This window comes from Pituophis catenifer, unplaced genomic scaffold (genome assembly GCF_029215685.1).
Source record: "Pituophis catenifer annectens isolate HBS135680 unplaced genomic scaffold, rPitCat1.0.hap2 SCAF_4, whole genome shotgun sequence".
Taxonomy (NCBI): Eukaryota; Metazoa; Chordata; class Lepidosauria; order Squamata; family Colubridae; genus Pituophis; species Pituophis catenifer.
Genome location: NW_027256884.1, coordinates 110,964,723 through 110,982,290, shown reverse-complemented (window position 1 = coordinate 110,982,290; position 17,568 = coordinate 110,964,723). Strand labels below are relative to the sequence as shown.

Genomic DNA, 17,568 nt, shown 5'->3' with positions numbered 1-17,568 from the left:
TGGAATTAATCCTATCCTAGTGTGATTCATGTTGGCTTCAGATTTACTACACAAGAGCCTGTAGTACAGTGGACTAAAGCACTGTTATTAACATCTGCTGCCTGCAGTTACTGCAAGTTCAAATCTCACCAGGCTTAAGGTTGACTCAGCCTTCCATCCTTTCAAAGGTAGGGGCAATAAGCTGACTTTGTATAAATATACAAGAGTATGAAGGCTATTGCTTAACGCATTGTAAGCCGCCCTGAGTCTCCGGAGAAGGGCGGCATATAAATTAAAACAAAAAAAACCAAAACATATAAATTAAAGCAAAAAAACAAACAAACCACAGAGCAGACAAAAGGGGAAAGGGCCAGGCTGCAGAAGGGGAATATGGTAAAAAAAAAAAGGTAATAGGACAGCAGGCAAGACCAAGAGAGATCCATGAAGATCATCCCAGGGATGAAATGGTGATCAGGGATTGGCTAAAGCTTTTTAAGAAAATTAGATGTCTGCTGAAGATGTTTATTGTCAAGTCATTATAAGCTGATAAAAGACTTGTAAAAAATGGACACAACAAGTTAAAGCCTCACTCGAAGCATCTTTCTGTTGTATGTGATCTAAAGAGGGAAAATTAATTTTAAAGAAAAACATAACATGGAGCTTTTATCTCCTGTAATGTCTTGCTATTGTTATTCCAAAATAGAACGTGGGTTTTAAAAATGAGACAATTGTATACCAGAATTGGGATTTTCATTTTAAACCAATTTATTTTCTCAAAAATACATCCGGTTATATTTAACATGTCTTCAGTTATACCTTCTACTTTTGTATTCTTAAACAATTTTCAAAATGCTTATACCCTTTATGGCTTTTTCCCAAACATTCATATCTGATTCTTTCTTTACTACTATGCATTAGACCATAATATATAGCTAAATCTAACCAACAGATTCCTATTTTCATATAAGAGCTGTGGTGGTGCATGTAGTATGGTGGTGCAAGTTAGAATGTAGTATTGCAAGCTAATATGTCCACAGTCAGGAGTTTGATCCTGACCAGCTCAAGGTTGATTCAGCCTTCCATACTTCCGAGGTTGGTAAAACAAGGACCCAGATTGTTGGGGCCAATAAGCTGACATTTGTAAATCTCTCAGAGAATGCTGGAAGTACTATGGAGCGATATATAAGTCGAAGTGTGTTATTGCTAGCAATGCCTGCAGCAAGCTAGATGACATCAGTTCCAGTGGTGGGTTCCTCCCGGTTCCTCCGAGCCCGTAGCGGTGAAAATATGACATCACTGAACCGGTTCTGCCCCCCGCCCCCCCCCGCATTATTCTTACCTTTTATTTGGCCCCACCCCCAATCTATTGCTGCCTCCTGAGTCCCAGCTGATCAACTAGAGGGGAAGAAACTGTTTAAACTCTTGCCGCGGGGCTTCAAAGGGCTGCCCTACAGCTGATCAGTGTTAAAAGAAAACAAATGAGTAGACCGGTGCCTGCAAAAATAAATGGGTAGACTGGTGCCTCCAAAAACAAATGGATAGACCAGTGCCTCCAAAAACAAATGAGTAGACCGGTACAGCTCTGCAAGCAGTTAAAAGTCTGGTAGACCAGTACCCCTGTTAAATCCTAAAGAATTGTCACATGACCATTAAGCCACGCCCACAGAACCGGTAGTAAAAAAATTTAGAACCCACCCCTGATCAGTTCATAGTTTCTGATACCTGTTAGCCCTTTAATTCATAGTTAAGCCTGCATCTTCACTTCTCTGCATTTCTCATCAACCACTTCACCAGATTAGACTTATCAGTACTCATATGCAGTATATTAATCCCTTTTCTGTTTCATAGACTCACAACACATCTATTTTTCTTCTATTCATTTCATTTCTTAATATATCATTATTTCCCTTCTACTTCTCATTCTAAATCATAAATAGATCTGTCTATAGCTACTTAGATAAAATGTCAATCAGAGCTTTGGTTAATTGACGCTTTCACAATACTTTGATTATATTTTTTTTATAAATTCAGGGAAGATATAGTCTAAGCAAACAGCCTAAGTATCTTGCCAGAGATAGCATCATTCCTTGCTTATTTATTATACTTATTGTACTGATTAGGGCCAGTCTGCTACAAGCACAACTAATGTTTGAACTCATGCATGTTTATGCTATTGTAAGTAAGGCTAGGATTCAGAAGGTACTTTTCATAACGAAATGCCATCATGAATTCAGAGGTACAGGCAATAACATAGATATTATTAAATACCATTAAATGGTACAAGAGCTTTATTCAGTTCTTCTCTGTATTTCATTTGATAATGGCACTTAGCCAAGTTACAATATTATGATTTATATTCTAGGTTCCAGTTCCAATTTTTCTGCCTACTACGCTGGAAAGCAGTGAGAAGATACTTGAAGCAATAGTAGATCTAAAAAATAAAAATCCCCCCAGTCCTGAAGAGACTTTGGATTCATTGAATGTAACAGAAGATATTTCTGAAAAAAAAGAGCATGTAGAACCTGCAGAGCTCCAAAGTACGTCTTTAATTTTTGTTTTGCCAATATCGGTGGTCTATAGATTATGTCATTAGTTTTTCTGTCATACTTTGTTCCATCCTTGATTTACTTACATAAAACAGTATAATATGAATTTGTGCATATTTTTTTGTATGATGCCAGACTGAGATTGATTTATAGCAAATGTTAGATAAATTGTATAAGGATTATGGGTCTGAAAGTGAATGTCTTAAAGACCAAGGTAGTTGTGTTTAAGAACATACAATGAAAAGGTTACACATAGTAATGAAAAGCTGGAGTACCTACTAAAATGTTTATTAAAGATAGGAAGATGGATAGGAGAAAAGTGGTGAGCAATATGTGGTTTCTTCTAAGGAGTTTATGTTTTCTTTTCTTTTTCTTTTTTTTTTTTCTTTTTATTTGATTTATATACCGCCCTACTCCCGAAGGACTCAGGGCGGTGAACAGCCACAAGATAAAACACATAAATACAAAATTTAAAAGCAAAATAAAACCGAATTAAACAATTTGGCCCAAGACAGATTTAAAACACCCCAATAATTAAGAACAGATTAAAATTTACATTTTAAAAGGGAAAAAGGGAACGTTAGGCCAGGCCAGCCTGATGGAATAAAAAGGTCTTGAGAGCGCGGCAGAAGGTGCGCAGATCCAGGATCCTCCGTATCTCTGGGGAGAGCTCATTCCAGATAGTAGGTGCCCCCACAGAGAAGGCTCTCCCCCTGGGGGCCACCTGTCGACATTGTTTGGCCAACGGCACCCGGAGGAATCCCTCTCTATGAGAGCATACCGGCCGGTGGGAGGCTACTGGTGGCAGCAGGCGGTCCCGTAGATAACCAGGTCCTAAGCCATGGAGCGCTCTAAAGGTGGTAACTAAAACCTTGAAGCGCACCCGGAAGACCACCAAGAGCCAGTGCAGCTCGTGCAGGAGAGGTGTTACATGGGAACGCCATGTCGCTCCCATAACCACCGCGCAGGCCAGTTGGAGCCTCCGGGTACTCCTCAAGGGGAGCCCCATGTAGAGAGTGTTACAGTAGTCCAGGCGGGAAGTGACGAGGGCATGAGTGACCATGCGTAATGAGTCCCGATCCAGAAAGGGACGCAACTGGCGGATCAGGCGAACCTGATGAAAAATCCTCCCGGTCACGGCTGTCAAGTGCTCTTCTAAAGACAGCCGTGAATTCAGGAGGATGCCCAAGTTGCGAGCCCTCTCCGTTGGGAGCCAGCGATTCGCCCCCAATAGTCAGTGATGGCACCAACTGACTATATCGGGACGTCGGAAACCACAGCCACTCGGTCTTGGATGGGTTGAGCCTGAGCCTGTTTCTCCCCATGATGTTCCTCAAAACGGTTGGGTACAGGAGTTTGTCTCTGCCTTCATTTCTGTTATACAGAAATTAGAACTGAATATATCATGAAAACATACAAATTACCTGAACATTGCGGAAATGGATATTTAAGAAATATGTGTGGTAAATCAATAGGTGGAATGTGTGTTATATGAATGTGAATTGTCCCAAAAGTGCTTCCCCCCCCCGCCAAAATGCATGACCCCCCCCCCCCTTTGACAATATTTTACTTCTAATCCAAGAAGCTACTCTACTATAGTTCTGATTGACTGCCTGGGGCGGAATGGAAGGATTTATATTCTTTGCAGTCATCAGTCGTTGAGGCCATTTGGGGGGTTATCAGTATCCTCAGAGTCACCTGAATCAGAGTGCAAATGGGTGTGGAGCCGTCTTGGGAAGATTCCAAGTCCTTCTTGCTGAAAGGACTGTGTTGTAAACAGGTGATAGATGGTGTTGTATCACTCCCCCTCTGTGGAGGGATGGCTCTTCAGTTTTAATATATATAGCCGCATTGACTCACTTTTCAAACCAGTGGTCATTCTCTGTCCAGAATGTGAACCTTGTTGTCAGCAGATTTACTGCTGAATCCTGTCCTGATGAGTTTGTTTTCCTGTGTTGTGCCATGCCTTTGTGAAGTGGTTGTTTAGTGTCCCCAATGTACAGGTCTGCTGCACATGTCTCAGTGCATATGCAACATTGTTCTGTTTGTGTCTGGGTATTTTGTCCTTGGGCTGGACAAGCTTCTGTCTGAATGGGGAAATTCTCAGTGGATTGCCATTGGTTTGCTGCCCGTGCATGCACGGTACATGCCAAACGCATGCTGCTCACGCACATGCACAGTGCACGCCAAATGCACGCTGCATGCGTGCACATGCACAGTGCATGCCAAACGCACGCCACGTGTGCACCAAATGCACGCTGCGCGCCAAACGCATGCTTCACGCAGAAAAAGGACACTTTCTAAGGCAAGTAGAACAGCGGGGGGGGGACAGCTGTGCCGCGCTATTTAGGTTAGCTAGAAAGCAGGATTTTCTGCTTTCTAGCGAATATAAATCGTGCGGCACAGCTGATCGTCGGAAATACCAGTTCGGACCAACCCGAACTGGTAGGATTTCACCACTGTCTTAATGTATTCCTAGGTTTAAAGTGTGCACATATGTTGTGTTTGTTGAAAATCCTTCTGAGATTTTCTGATATTCCTTCCAGGTACAGAACGACAACGTTGCTCTCTGTCTGTCGTAGCACAAACAGAGCAATGTTATATATGCAGCACAAATGCAGTGAGACATGTGCAAACCTGTACACATTACTTCATAAACACAGTGGCACAACATACTTAAATCTAGCAGCAAATAAATCCTGTGCACCAAGGTGGAACCATTGGAACCCGAACAAACTCATTTAGGACAGTATTGATCATTTTATTCCTTTCCACATTTTTCTGGAAAAAATGACTCAGCATTACTAATAGCAACCCCCTCCATCCTAAGGGATGAAGTCAGTAAGGATTTGTTCTTGTAGACGTATGCAGCTTGATACATTCCCACTCTTAGCAAAGATAAATTCAGATATTAGAATGTTTTCCTCCCTGAAATTGTAATTTCTTATATTTGGCATATATTTCTGGATATGAACTACTACAAACTTGAATTTCTATATGGGAGTATCTTTGGTCTGTAAAACTTTGATATTTCATGAGGGCATTGCAGGAGCTGTGTAATGCAGTTACAAAAATGCACACACGTACACTAAGAAGGAGAGAGAGAAATGGGTATAGGTATTCAGTCTAATGAACAAAATCTTAAAGTTCTAAAACTCAGTTTTATTTGGTTTTGGTATCTCATCGACACTATCTGGGAAGAGGATAGTTTATATTAAGGTGTTAATTTCTGGTTTTTGAGCTTTGAATTATGTAATGGTCCGAATATATAATTTCATTTAATTTTCAACAGTTGGTTGTTGCTTTTTTCATTCTTTTGAAATTAATTCTTGGATTAATAAACTTTTTTCTTTTTTTAAATATTACATATCACTTTAACATTTTTAAATATTACATATCACTTTAACATATAAAGGCTCATTTATATCACATTTTTTGTATGCTTGCCTGCTTTTGCTGCCTTATGGCTCTAAATCACCTTTATTGAATATTGCATGGATTATATTACCAAAAAGAATGGTAACATATTTGTCTTTATTCAATTATAGATGTAATAATTGAGACAGAATTGCTTAATTCTGTGACAGAAACACAGACAAGCTTGCCTGATGTCCCATATGAGCCAGATCTTGATATTGAGGTCGATTTTCCTAGAGGTTTGTACATCGATTTCTTAAGTATAGTTTATACTATATTTCAGTATAGTTAACTTGCTTTGTGTTTTAAATGATTGCTTCAATATCCCCATGAAAAAATTGAGGTGGTTTATTATTATAGGTAGTCCTTGACTTAACGATCATAGTTGAGCCTCAAATTTCTGTTGCTAAACGAGACAGCTGTTAAGCAAGTTGCATCCTGTTTTATGACAGTTTTGCTACAATTATTAAGCAAATCACTGCAGATGTTAAGTGACTCACGTGGTTGTAAGTAAATCTGGAGTCCCCCATTGACTTTTCTTGTCAGAAGGCAACTGTGAAGGTCAAAAATGGTGATCACAGAACTCCAGGACACTGCAACTTTCATAAATATATGCCAGCACCTGAATTTTGATCATATGTCCTTGGGAGATGCTACAATGGTCATAGGTTTTTTGCACAGGTTCGTCTGGTGCACCAATTGTGACCCTACTTGGATCAGGAGGCTCCCCTCACAGTCACTCATGCCCTTGTCACCTCACGGTTGGACTATTGCAACGCGAACTAAATGGGGCTACCCTTGAAAAGTGTTCGGAGACTACAGTTGGTCCAGAATGCAGCCGCACGCGCTATTGTGGGTGCACCTAGATACACCCACATTACACCAATTCTCCATGAGCTGCACTGGCTCCCTATTGGTCTCCAGGCGCAATTCAAGGTGTTGGTTATTACTTTTAAAGCCCTACATGGCTTAGGGCCAGGCTATCTTCAAGACCACCTTCTACTGCATAGCTCCCAATGACCGGTAAGATCCCACAGAGTCGGTCTCCTCCGGGTCCCGTCAGCTAAACAATGTCGGCTGGCAGGCCCACGGGGGAGGGCCTTCTCTGTGGCTGCCCCGGCTCTCTGGAACCAATTACCCCCTGAGATCCGGACTGCCCCCACCCTACTGGCCTTCCGGAAAGCGGTGAAGACCTGGCTCTTCCGGCAGGCCTGGGGCTGTTGATCTCACTACGGTAATCTTGCAAAACCCGGCCATGAATTGGAGTGTATGGGTTTTCATGTTTTCTTTTTAAACTTTTGTATGGGATATTGTTCGCATTGTTTTATTCTTTGTTGTTAGCCGCCCAGAGTCCCTTGGGAGTTAGGCAGCATAAAAATGTGATAGATAGATAGATAGATAGATAGATAGATAGATAGATAGATAGATAGATAGATAGATAGATAGATAAATAAATGTGAAAAACGGTCTAACTCACTTTTTTCGGGACCATTACAACTGTGAATCATCACTTAGTGAATGGTTGTAAGTTGAGGACTACCCGTATTAGGTTTTTTAACTCAAAATTGTATGAAACTGCAATATTCCAGAGTCCACAATCAAACAAATGGATAAGTCTATAACTTTTTGAAGGAAAAATAGATGATCATAGATGCTCCATTAAATCAAGAAATAAAAATAAGACCTAGAGTTAATTACGGCTCAGATCACAAATTTATTCTTGCAAAATTAAAACTTAAACTTGAGAAAGCAAATAAAACCATCAGACCATGTCAATAGTACTCTATATGTTTAGGCATTGAGGCTAAAGAGAAGATTGAATTATATATTATATTTGATCAATAGTGTTTGAGAAGGCAGGAAATGAAGGGATAATAATAAAACAGGGACCACAGATATATTTAAGCAAAAGGTTGAAATTAACGGAATCTTTTCATGCAAAGATGTCCATGAGAAATCCAAAGTCAATAAGACAGAGATAAATATAGACAAAATATCTTGGTGCTGAGTCATCACAGGAATATGGGACAAGAGTACATTTAGCTGTTAGCTGTTACATAAAACTCTGAAAGCTAAATTGTCAAGACTAAATGAAGAAAAATGGATGCTTTTCTATTGCAATGCTGCAGGAAATTGGTTTTATTTATTTATTCATTTTATATGCTGCCCAACTCCTAGTGATTCTGTACAAGGCACAAATATGGGAACAAAGAAAAATTAAACCACACAATCTTAAGGGACCTTCATTCACCTTCACCAAAGGCCTGGCAAAGAGCCAGGTCTTCCAAGCCTTCAAAACACAGTAAGGTGGGGACCATCTGAATCTCCAGGGGAATCTTATTCCAGAGGGCAGGTGCTCCTACAGAGAAAGCACACTTCCAAGACCATGATAGATGACACTGAAAAACACTCAGAGCATCCCAACCCTGCCAGGAAAACGCTTTAAGTGACAAGAAAAACAAACCAATACTTCCATGAAGTTAAAAACAGACTGCCCATGAAAGATGTAGTAATGAAGCTAACATTTCAGTATTTGAGCACAGAAGACAAGTCAATGGAGATGCTTGGAAAACTTGAAGGCAATTATAAAAGATAACTACAGAAAACAAAGTGGCTAGATATTATTAGGAATGACACAAGCTTGAGTTTACAAGAATTCAGACAGTTACTATCAGACAGTTTTGGCAAAATAAAGTCCATGGGGAGGATTGAGAACAGCATTAACTTTGGGAAGGAACCAGGGGTGAAATCCAGCAGGTTCTGGAGAACCGGTAGTGGAAATTTTGAGCAGTTCGGAGAACCGGCAAATACCACCTCTGGCTGGCCCCAGAGTGGGGTGGGAATGGAGATTTTGCAATATCCTTCCCCTGCCATGCCCACCAAGCCACACTACGCCAACCAAGCCATGCCCACAGAACCAGTAGTAAAAAAATTGGATTTCACTACTGGAAGGAACCAGTTTAGGGAAACTGACTTGGAACGTTTTTGCAAAGAAGTTCTATGCATAAAAAGATGCAAACGATCATATAGGCAAATGCCGGGAATATATGTGTATGTATATGCGCTCACACATAAATCTGTATTTAATTGCATTATGTAGGCTACAGAGTAGAATTGAATTGAAGAGGATTCAGTTATTAAAGCATTTTTATATATTGAAAGACCCAATGATTTAAATTGTGTGTGTATGTATGTATATATGTATGTGTATGTATATATGTGTGTGTGTGTATGAGTAAAAATGGACTGTATGTCCGATATAATTAATACAAAGTTAATTAAAATAACTAGAATATTCGCTTTCATTGTTTTCTACAATTGTTAAAAGTACCTTTGAATCCTGAGTAAAATATATTGCAAAATAAATAATTCATCATTTATAAATATATGTACAAAATGTTGGACTGCATGTTTATTTATCCTTGATGGTTACACTTTTATATATATGTAGCAACAGAAGAACTTGACACAGAGAATGAATTTTTGCTACCGCCTGTATTTGGAGAAGAATACGAGGAACAGCCAAGACCTCGAAGTAAAAAGAAGGTATAATCTATATTGTTATTAGAGTGGTAAACATAACTAGTGTCTTCTTTGATTGTGTCTTCTTGTGATGCGAGTCGGATAACTGTACCTTGAGGGGCAATGAGACAGGTGACTTGTGCTTCTTGGTATTGTTTTATACGCTGTGTGTCTTTCCAAATTTCATAATTTATGTTGTGAAATAGACATTGTGTCAGGATTCCAAGTAACACCTCCAACGAAATCATACTCCGAGGCTTGAAGTTCCTCAAAGCTAACTTGTATTAGAGATGTCATATTGGCACATCTGGGAAAACCTGAATCTGAGAGCTTCCGGGTTTTCCACACTCAAAAGAAAGTTCAAGACTTGCCCCTCACTCACATGTCCACCACACTGCCAATCAGGAACCCTCCGGAACAGAAGATACCTCCTCATTCTTCTCAGCACAGCTGCAGGGCACAATGGCCTTGACTTTCTAGAAAGAATTTTATTTTGACTACATATCCTCTTCACTCTAAACAATCCCCCCTCCCATTTTCTCACAGTAGAATTTGTGGCAAGCCTGAAGGCACAAAGGTAGAAAGAGGGCTTCCAGGTCTGACGCATTGCTTTTTGCATACATTCATGAACACAACTAATTTAAGAATCCCAGGCTTCACTCCCAATGCCTGTTTCATAGTTGGTGCCTCTGGCCTACTTGGATCTCACTTCTCTTTCTTTAAAAGAAAAAAATATCATTTAAACTGTTAATAAACAAAGTCTTATTTCAATGGCAGGGACTAAAGAGAAAAGCGGTGTCAGAATACCATTCTCAAGATGATGGCTCTGAAAACTCAGAGTGCAATTTTCCTTTCAAATATGCATATGGTGTAAATGCATGGAAACACTGGGTAAAAGCTAGGAACCTAGAGGAAGATCTGTCGGTACTAGATGAGTTAAAATCAAGTAAGTATCTCACATACCTTTAAATCTTTAGTTTAAAACTTATAGACAGTATGTCCAGCAGATAAGATTGTAGATGTTGTGGTATGTTGGCCACCGGCCCTTCCAGCAGTTGAATCAGATAAGGAGGCATGGGAGTCAGGATCAGCATCAAGGCAACCTGAGAGCTCCGAGGGGGAAGAGGGAATGGAGCTGTCAGAGAGAGAGAGAGACAGAGGTGAAGCCCTGGATGCCTGTCAGCCCTCAGATGAAGAGTCAACAACCCCCTGGTCTGGAGGTGGCTGATGAGGAAGAGTAGGAACAGCTGGGTCTAGTGCCTGACGTGCAGATGCGCAGAAGGTAGAGGAGAGCAGTGGAAATCTGCGGGCCGATCCTTGGGCCGGAAGAGCCACCGCTGCTAGCGAAGCCCCACCCTAGCTACGGGGGTAAAAGGCAGGGGGCAGAGATGAATAGATATGGCAGACAACTATTCATCTTCCTGCCAGACAGACTTGTTAGCCTGCTATGAGAGAGAAACTTTTTGCCAGGGCTGCTGGCGCGCCTAATAAATGAATTGTTGATTGAATTCAGAGGTTTTGTCATGTTTGGGGAACTAGATCAGTAGAGCTTGGATATGGATTCAGATTTTGTTTTTGTAATAGCAATAGCAATAGCACTTAGACATATATACCGCTTCATAGTGCTTTACAGCCCTCTTTAAGTGGTTTACAGAGTAGCATATTGCCCCCAACAATCTGGGTCCTCATTTTACCCACCTCAGAAGGAGGGAAGGCTGAGTCAAACCTTGAGCCTGGTGAGATTCGATCTGCAAAACTGCTGGCAGCCGGTGATCAGCAGAAGTAGCCTGCAGTACTGCACTCTAACCACTGCGCCACTGTGGCTCATAATGGGGTTGTGAAGGGCACGTTATGTCTTCATCTTCAGAAACTGATCAGTCAAACCAGGTCATTGTATGCGGACAATTACTGCAAAGTCACTAAGCATTAAGCGTAGCATAGAAATCAATATTTTAATTGAAAAGCCATTACGATATGTCTTATGTCTGAAAGAGTTTTTTATGGTGATGTTTGCAATATTTGAATATGTTTCCTTTATTTTGGATTCATCTTATTTTATCAATAAGAGACAGCATTACATGATACCCTACATTTCCCACTACAGCAAAGTCAGTAAAATTGAAAGAAGATATTATATCACATACTTCTACTGAGCTAAATTTTGGGCTGGCACATTTTGTAAATGAAGTCCGAAGACCAAACGGAGAAAACTATGCACCTGACAGTATCTATTATTTGTGTCTTGGGATTCAGGAAGTGAGTAATTTAAATATTAGATAATCTGCATGTGGTTGCTATATTTTTTTTTTCAAATAAGTGTGATTGACAGAACATAGAATTATCAGTTGAAATACTAGCTGCATTTACACTTTCGACAAAGCCATGGTTTAATGTTATGTAGATCAATTGGAATGAACAGAAGCAGGTCCCAGGCTTATGTACTTTTTCTCCTTCTGTTCTTCTATGGCAGGGCTGTCAAACTCGTGGGCCGTGGGCCGGATGCATCACGTGCTGGCCACGCCCATGCCCAGTTTAGCAAAGGGGGGAAATGTCATGATACATGATGTGATCACACTGTGATGACGCGAGTTTGACACCCCTGTTCTATGGGCTGGAGAACTCATATTTACCCTGTCATACACTCCTTGAATTTCAGCTTTTCATTGCACACTATCTAGGGATCATGGTTTATAACAAACCCTGGCCAGTTTTAAAACAAGGCTTCTCCAAGTCATGTGTTTTGAGATTGACTGGCTGCAGGATCCTTGGAATAGAATGAGAGGCTGTGTAAAAATCACTCCCTACTTCCTTGAATGAATCCTAAATCCCTCATAAAGATCAAGCCAATTAGTAGTTAAACTAAGGTTGTTTTCTTACGCAATTATTTTTTTATATGCATGCAAATGATCAAAAACAGTTTGGCAATCTTCCTTTGTTCGAGTATACTAACTTTTATGTTCCTCTTCTTCTATAGTACCTGAATGGAAGCAATCGAGAAGATAATATCTTTTTGGATACTAATTATCATACATTTATGCAGGAAATAAATAAAATACTCAGAAGCTGGCAGCCCAGCATACTTCCAGATGGTAATTTATCTTGTTTTGATATTTTTTGTCTTTGGCTTTATGTTCCTTAAGCAATTCATGCCAGAATATCGGTATAAGCTATGTAAAGAATGTTGGGTTTATAAGCACAGTTTAATCTTTAGTTAATTTTTTGGGCTAAGGTACTTGGTCTTAAATATTTCACATGTTTTTCAGATTAATATAACCTCTTTTTTATTTTCTTAGGTTTTTTTGTGTTGGATTTGCTTAGGTCTGTTTCTTTATAAATCTTTCCTTTTTCACCTGTCAGGTTCGATATTTTCTCGAGTTGAGGAGGACTATCTCTGGAAGATTAAACAGCTGGGATCCCATTCTCCAGCTGCTCTTCTAAATACACTATTCTACTTCAACACCAAGTATTTTGGTCTGAAAACAGTGGAGCAGCACTTAAGACTTTCCTTTGGCACTGTTTATAGACATTGGAAGAAGAATCCTCTAACGATGGAAAGCAAAGCTTGTCTTAGATATCAGGTTTCCTCTCTGTGTGGAACAGATAATGAAGGTATTGCAACTTTTTGTTCCAGTGGCAAAGTTACACTGCTTGTAAAACCAGTAGACACTGTAGAAAGACACTGGGGCTTCTGATACTCGGATATGATTGTTCCTGTTATTCATTGCTCTCTATCTTAAGCAGAGGTCTCTATTTTACATAGCTTCTGGAAAGGAAGTAAAATAATACAAGATCGATTCAGTATTGATCTCTCTCTCTCTCTCTCTCTCTCTCTCTCTCTCTCACACACACACACACACACACACACACACAGAGAGAGAGAGAGAGAGAGAGAGAGAGAGAGAGAGAGAGAGAGAGAGAGTGTTTCTGGCAACATTTCTCCAGTTTTCAGATTGGAAGTCTCTACCTAGAGATTAAATTCAGGATCTATTATATGTGGTTTATCTGTCCTTTTCTGTAGCTGGGCCAAAGCAATTTAAGGTTATTGATTTCATTAGATAACCTTATTTTTCTCTTATTGTTTATTCTTTAAATGTCATTCATCTTACGTCTACTTGTCCTCATATTAACTGGGTGCACACATTATACTTTGTCATATGCGATTTGTTTGGTTTTGGTTTAATATATTGTGTGGTTATAGCTTGGTATTATAGACTAATTAGTTCCACAAGCCATCCTTAACTATTGGTGGAATTAAAGATAAGTAAGCTAAGTAACTAATTACTAGATTTTGAGGGCTGAGATAACAGAATTGTGTGTCAATTTGGGACAGAGACTGATGAATTAGAATAATATATTTGGTTTAAATAGCAAATTTAAATGAAATGTAAAAAACCAGATTCTCAGCTTATTCTGTAAGATAAAATACTTGTGTGGATAGAGTCTTCATTCAGGAAAAGAAAATAACTGGAACTGGGACTTAGGTTTTTCATCTTTTCCTTGATAAAGCTACAGTTAAAATTACTTCGATGAAGTTGCTGAAAACATATACTTAACTGAAAAAAAAGATACATTACTGAAAATATAGTCCTGAATCTCCCTTTCAGGTAAGACAGTGATTGCAACATCACAGCATTATAGCTGTTGTTCTTGAATTTAATTCAGTCCCTTTGTGATATAATATGTATATTTTTAAAATAAAATCAATAGCAAAAATAATATTGTACTATTTTCCTTTTTAAAAAAAAGAAGATAAAATTACTACTGGAAAAAGGAAGCATGAAGACGATGAGCCAGTATTTGAACAAATGGAAAACATCGCAGATCCTTCTAGATGTCCTGTGAAAATGTTTGAATGCTATTTATCTAGGAGGTACTTTTTTTAAAAAAAAAAATAGATTTTAATTGTATCTGTGTCTATATGAGTCTATATGTGGACTTTTTTTCATTGGATTTTACAATTTTTATCAATGGGCACTCGAAAACATTCCAAAGGAAAGAAACCGTAAAACTACATATTAATTTTAATATCACTCATATTCAGCAATAATTCTGCTAAATGATCTTATCTCCCAACATTCTTATATATTGTATTAAACAAACCGATTTACAAAGTGTCCTAAATGTTCACACATCTTGTTACCTGTTTCATGCTTAGCAACTCTTTCATGCTGAACAGGCCAAAACTTACAATACTCTGGTGTTCCTCCAGATTTTGGAGCAAACAAAATTCAAACTAGGCAAGAAGGGTAAGGCTGTAGTACATCACCCCCTCAGCTCTATAGCAGCTCTCAGCACTGTTCTCCCTATCCTCCCATCATCTTCCCTTTCCTCTGTCCTGCTTATCCTAGCACCTTCTCCCTCCAAAGTTCCAGGATAGTGTATCCCCTTGGCCAGCGGTGAAATCCACTTACCTTCACTACTGCTTCGAGAATGGGAGCGTGAACGCCACTTCTGCGCATGCACAGACGGTCAAAAACAGGACGTAATGACGTCCTGGCGGATGGGCAGAGCCTCCCGCCGCCAGCGCTATTGGTTTGCGCGAGCTGGATAGATCTGGCTGGATTTCACCGCTGCCTTTGGCCCACCTTCCCTCTCCACCCCTCAGCCCCTGCCATCAGTGATATGCACCGCACATCCGACTTGTATGCCCATCTCAACAGACACCATTACTAAGTTCCCAGCATCCCTCCAGCCTCCTCAGTCATTTATGTCCTTGGTTTTCCTTTGCTCCTTAACTTTTTGCCGGAACAAATATGCATCTTTTGTTTTATACACATATCAGTCCCGATAACACAGTCCAAAATACTTGCAACAAGTATATTTCAGTTCAGGCACAGATCACCTGAAACCAGCTATTATAGGAACTTTTGTGTTAATTCTAAGAAGCCAAAATAGGGAAAACTGGGCACATTAGGAAGTTTTTAATAAGTAGAACATTGTAAGTAAAATAACAGAATAACACAGTTGGAAGGGACCTTGGAGGTCTTCTACTCCAACCCCCTGCTCAGGCAGGAAGCCCTATACCAATGATGGCTAAACTTTTCTGGACCAAGTGCCTCCTGCAGCACCCTTCCAGATGCTTCCTGCAGCACCCTGCCAGCCAAAGCGGTGGGGGAGGTAACCAACTGTTTATGATGTTACTTTCCCCATGTTCTTTTGCAATTATATTTGTATTTTGGTCTGTGACCACAAATAAAAGTTGTTATTATTATTATTAACGGTGGGGGAGGGGGGACCGTGTGAGGCCCCCTGTGCTCCGTTTTGGCTGGCAGAATGATGCAGGAGGCCATCCAGGCCAAAAATGGGGCGCAGGAGATCCACTGCGGCCCATTTTGGCTGCCAGAGGCACCACGGGCTGGTCCTTTGCTATTTCAAGGCCGGCCCCACAGGCCGGATCTGGCCCGCGGGCCTTGAGTTTGATACCCCTGCTTTAAACTGAGGTTATTACAGTGACCATATATTTAAAATAATATGTTCCCCTTATTAATTTTGCTCTTGTTTTGTTCCTTTCAGCCCATCAAATCTCACTCAGAGAATGGACCTGTTCTATTTGCAGCCAGCTTGCCCAGTATCCTCGGAGAGTCCCATTTGGTATACTTCCACTTCAGTGGACCGCAATACTTTGGAAAATATGCTTGTACGGGTTCTTTTAGTAAAAGATATTTATGATAAAGACAATTATGAACTGGATGAAGACATAGATTAAACACTTCCCAAATTCAAGGAAACACAACAGCATTAGCTAGTCAAGCTGCTAGATTTTTATTATGGAAAAAAAAATAAAACATTTCAAGTTTACTCTTTGTTTAACATGTTTTGTAGCAGTGTACCCTTTGCTGGGTATTACCATGTATATAATCTGTGAGAGAAAACGGCCATTATTCTGCATAGTGGTTTTAGAATACTTAACAAACACATTCATTTTTAATTATTATTTATTTGGTTAGATATGTTTGTAACTTTTTACATTGCAAAATTTGAATGAGAATGTGCCATGTGTAATATTCGGGGTGGGTGGGTGGGGAAGGCGTCATAGTAAGCAACATCCATATTGCACAACATCACTGTTGCAGAGCTTCCTTGAAAGAGTTGGGGCTTTTAACTGGGTTCTGAAATCAGGTAGTTGTGTATGGATAGCACTACTAAAGTTTAGGACTTGCTGTGTATTTCCGAATTTTTTAAATAAATTGTAAACTAATAGGTTTTTTTACTCTTAGTTACTGATGCCTTATGAGGTTATCTAGAAAGGTTCCATCTTATGTACCAAAAATAGACAAAAAAGAGAATGCTGTTAATATTGATGTACTGTAATGTGAATCAATGCTGGTGAAAATTACTTTTCTGGGTTGCTCTTATTAAAAAAAAAAATCTTAGTATCTTTCCTTGTGACTCTCTGAATTTGAACTTACAAATACAGTGTATTTTAGATAAGAGCACAAGAGGGGAAAATGTATCCATTTGGATTTTGCCCTTGGATAGGATGCATACTGCAAATTTTTCTTTGAATTTTTACTTAAATTCAAAACGTACATCTATCCTATGTTGTTAATATCCTTTATGCTTTTCTTCAGTATATTCACAGGAAGGCATATCCAAAAATAAACAATATTTATTGTTTGCTATGCATTTGCATAACAAATGCAACAAAAATAAATAGCGTATAGCAGCCCTATAAAACTTAACAGCAATATAACGTAACAATTTTAATTGGAAGAAATAAAAACAGATTTAATTAGCATCAAAAAGATGGGTAGGTGTCGAGAAAGCTCTTTGGGGGACAAAATTCTATAATTTGACATCCACTGCTGGAGATTGCTGTATCTTCATTAACAGATTACAGCATAAAAAATGCCTGCGATTCTGTAAATGAATTCCTTACTTTGTTCTCTTCACTCCCTACAATCATTGCTCCCCATCATCTGGAATATTTCTTGTGAGCTATATGAATGGCTGCTGCAGAACTCCGACAAGTTCAGCACAAATGATGCAGCTGCATTTTGCCTTTTGTAAGTAGTCACCCAGAATTGCCTTGCACAAACAGAAAGGGGTTCAGAGACAGTAGTTTTTGCCTCTCATTACTTCTCTGGGGCTTTGTGGAGGACAG

General features: G+C 39.5%; 1 protein-coding gene across 1 annotated transcript in view; it reads left to right on the top strand.

Annotated features, from left to right (window-relative positions):
* The window catches only part of ZMYM2 (zinc finger MYM-type containing 2), an 80,314-nt gene extending 63,831 nt beyond the window's left edge, over positions 1–16,483 (top strand). Inside the window, exons 16-24 of the mRNA XM_070942846.1 lie at positions 2,342–2,516; positions 6,074–6,181; positions 9,394–9,488; positions 10,242–10,410; positions 11,569–11,720; positions 12,439–12,553; positions 12,822–13,073; positions 14,211–14,334; positions 15,978–16,483. Coding sequence (XP_070798947.1) covers positions 2,342–2,516; positions 6,074–6,181; positions 9,394–9,488; positions 10,242–10,410; positions 11,569–11,720; positions 12,439–12,553; positions 12,822–13,073; positions 14,211–14,334; positions 15,978–16,170 — 1,383 coding nt within the window. The 3' untranslated portion in view covers positions 16,171–16,483. The remainder of the gene's footprint in view (positions 1–2,341; positions 2,517–6,073; positions 6,182–9,393; positions 9,489–10,241; positions 10,411–11,568; positions 11,721–12,438; positions 12,554–12,821; positions 13,074–14,210; positions 14,335–15,977) is intronic.
* The last annotated feature ends 1,085 nt before the right edge of the window (positions 16,484–17,568 follow it).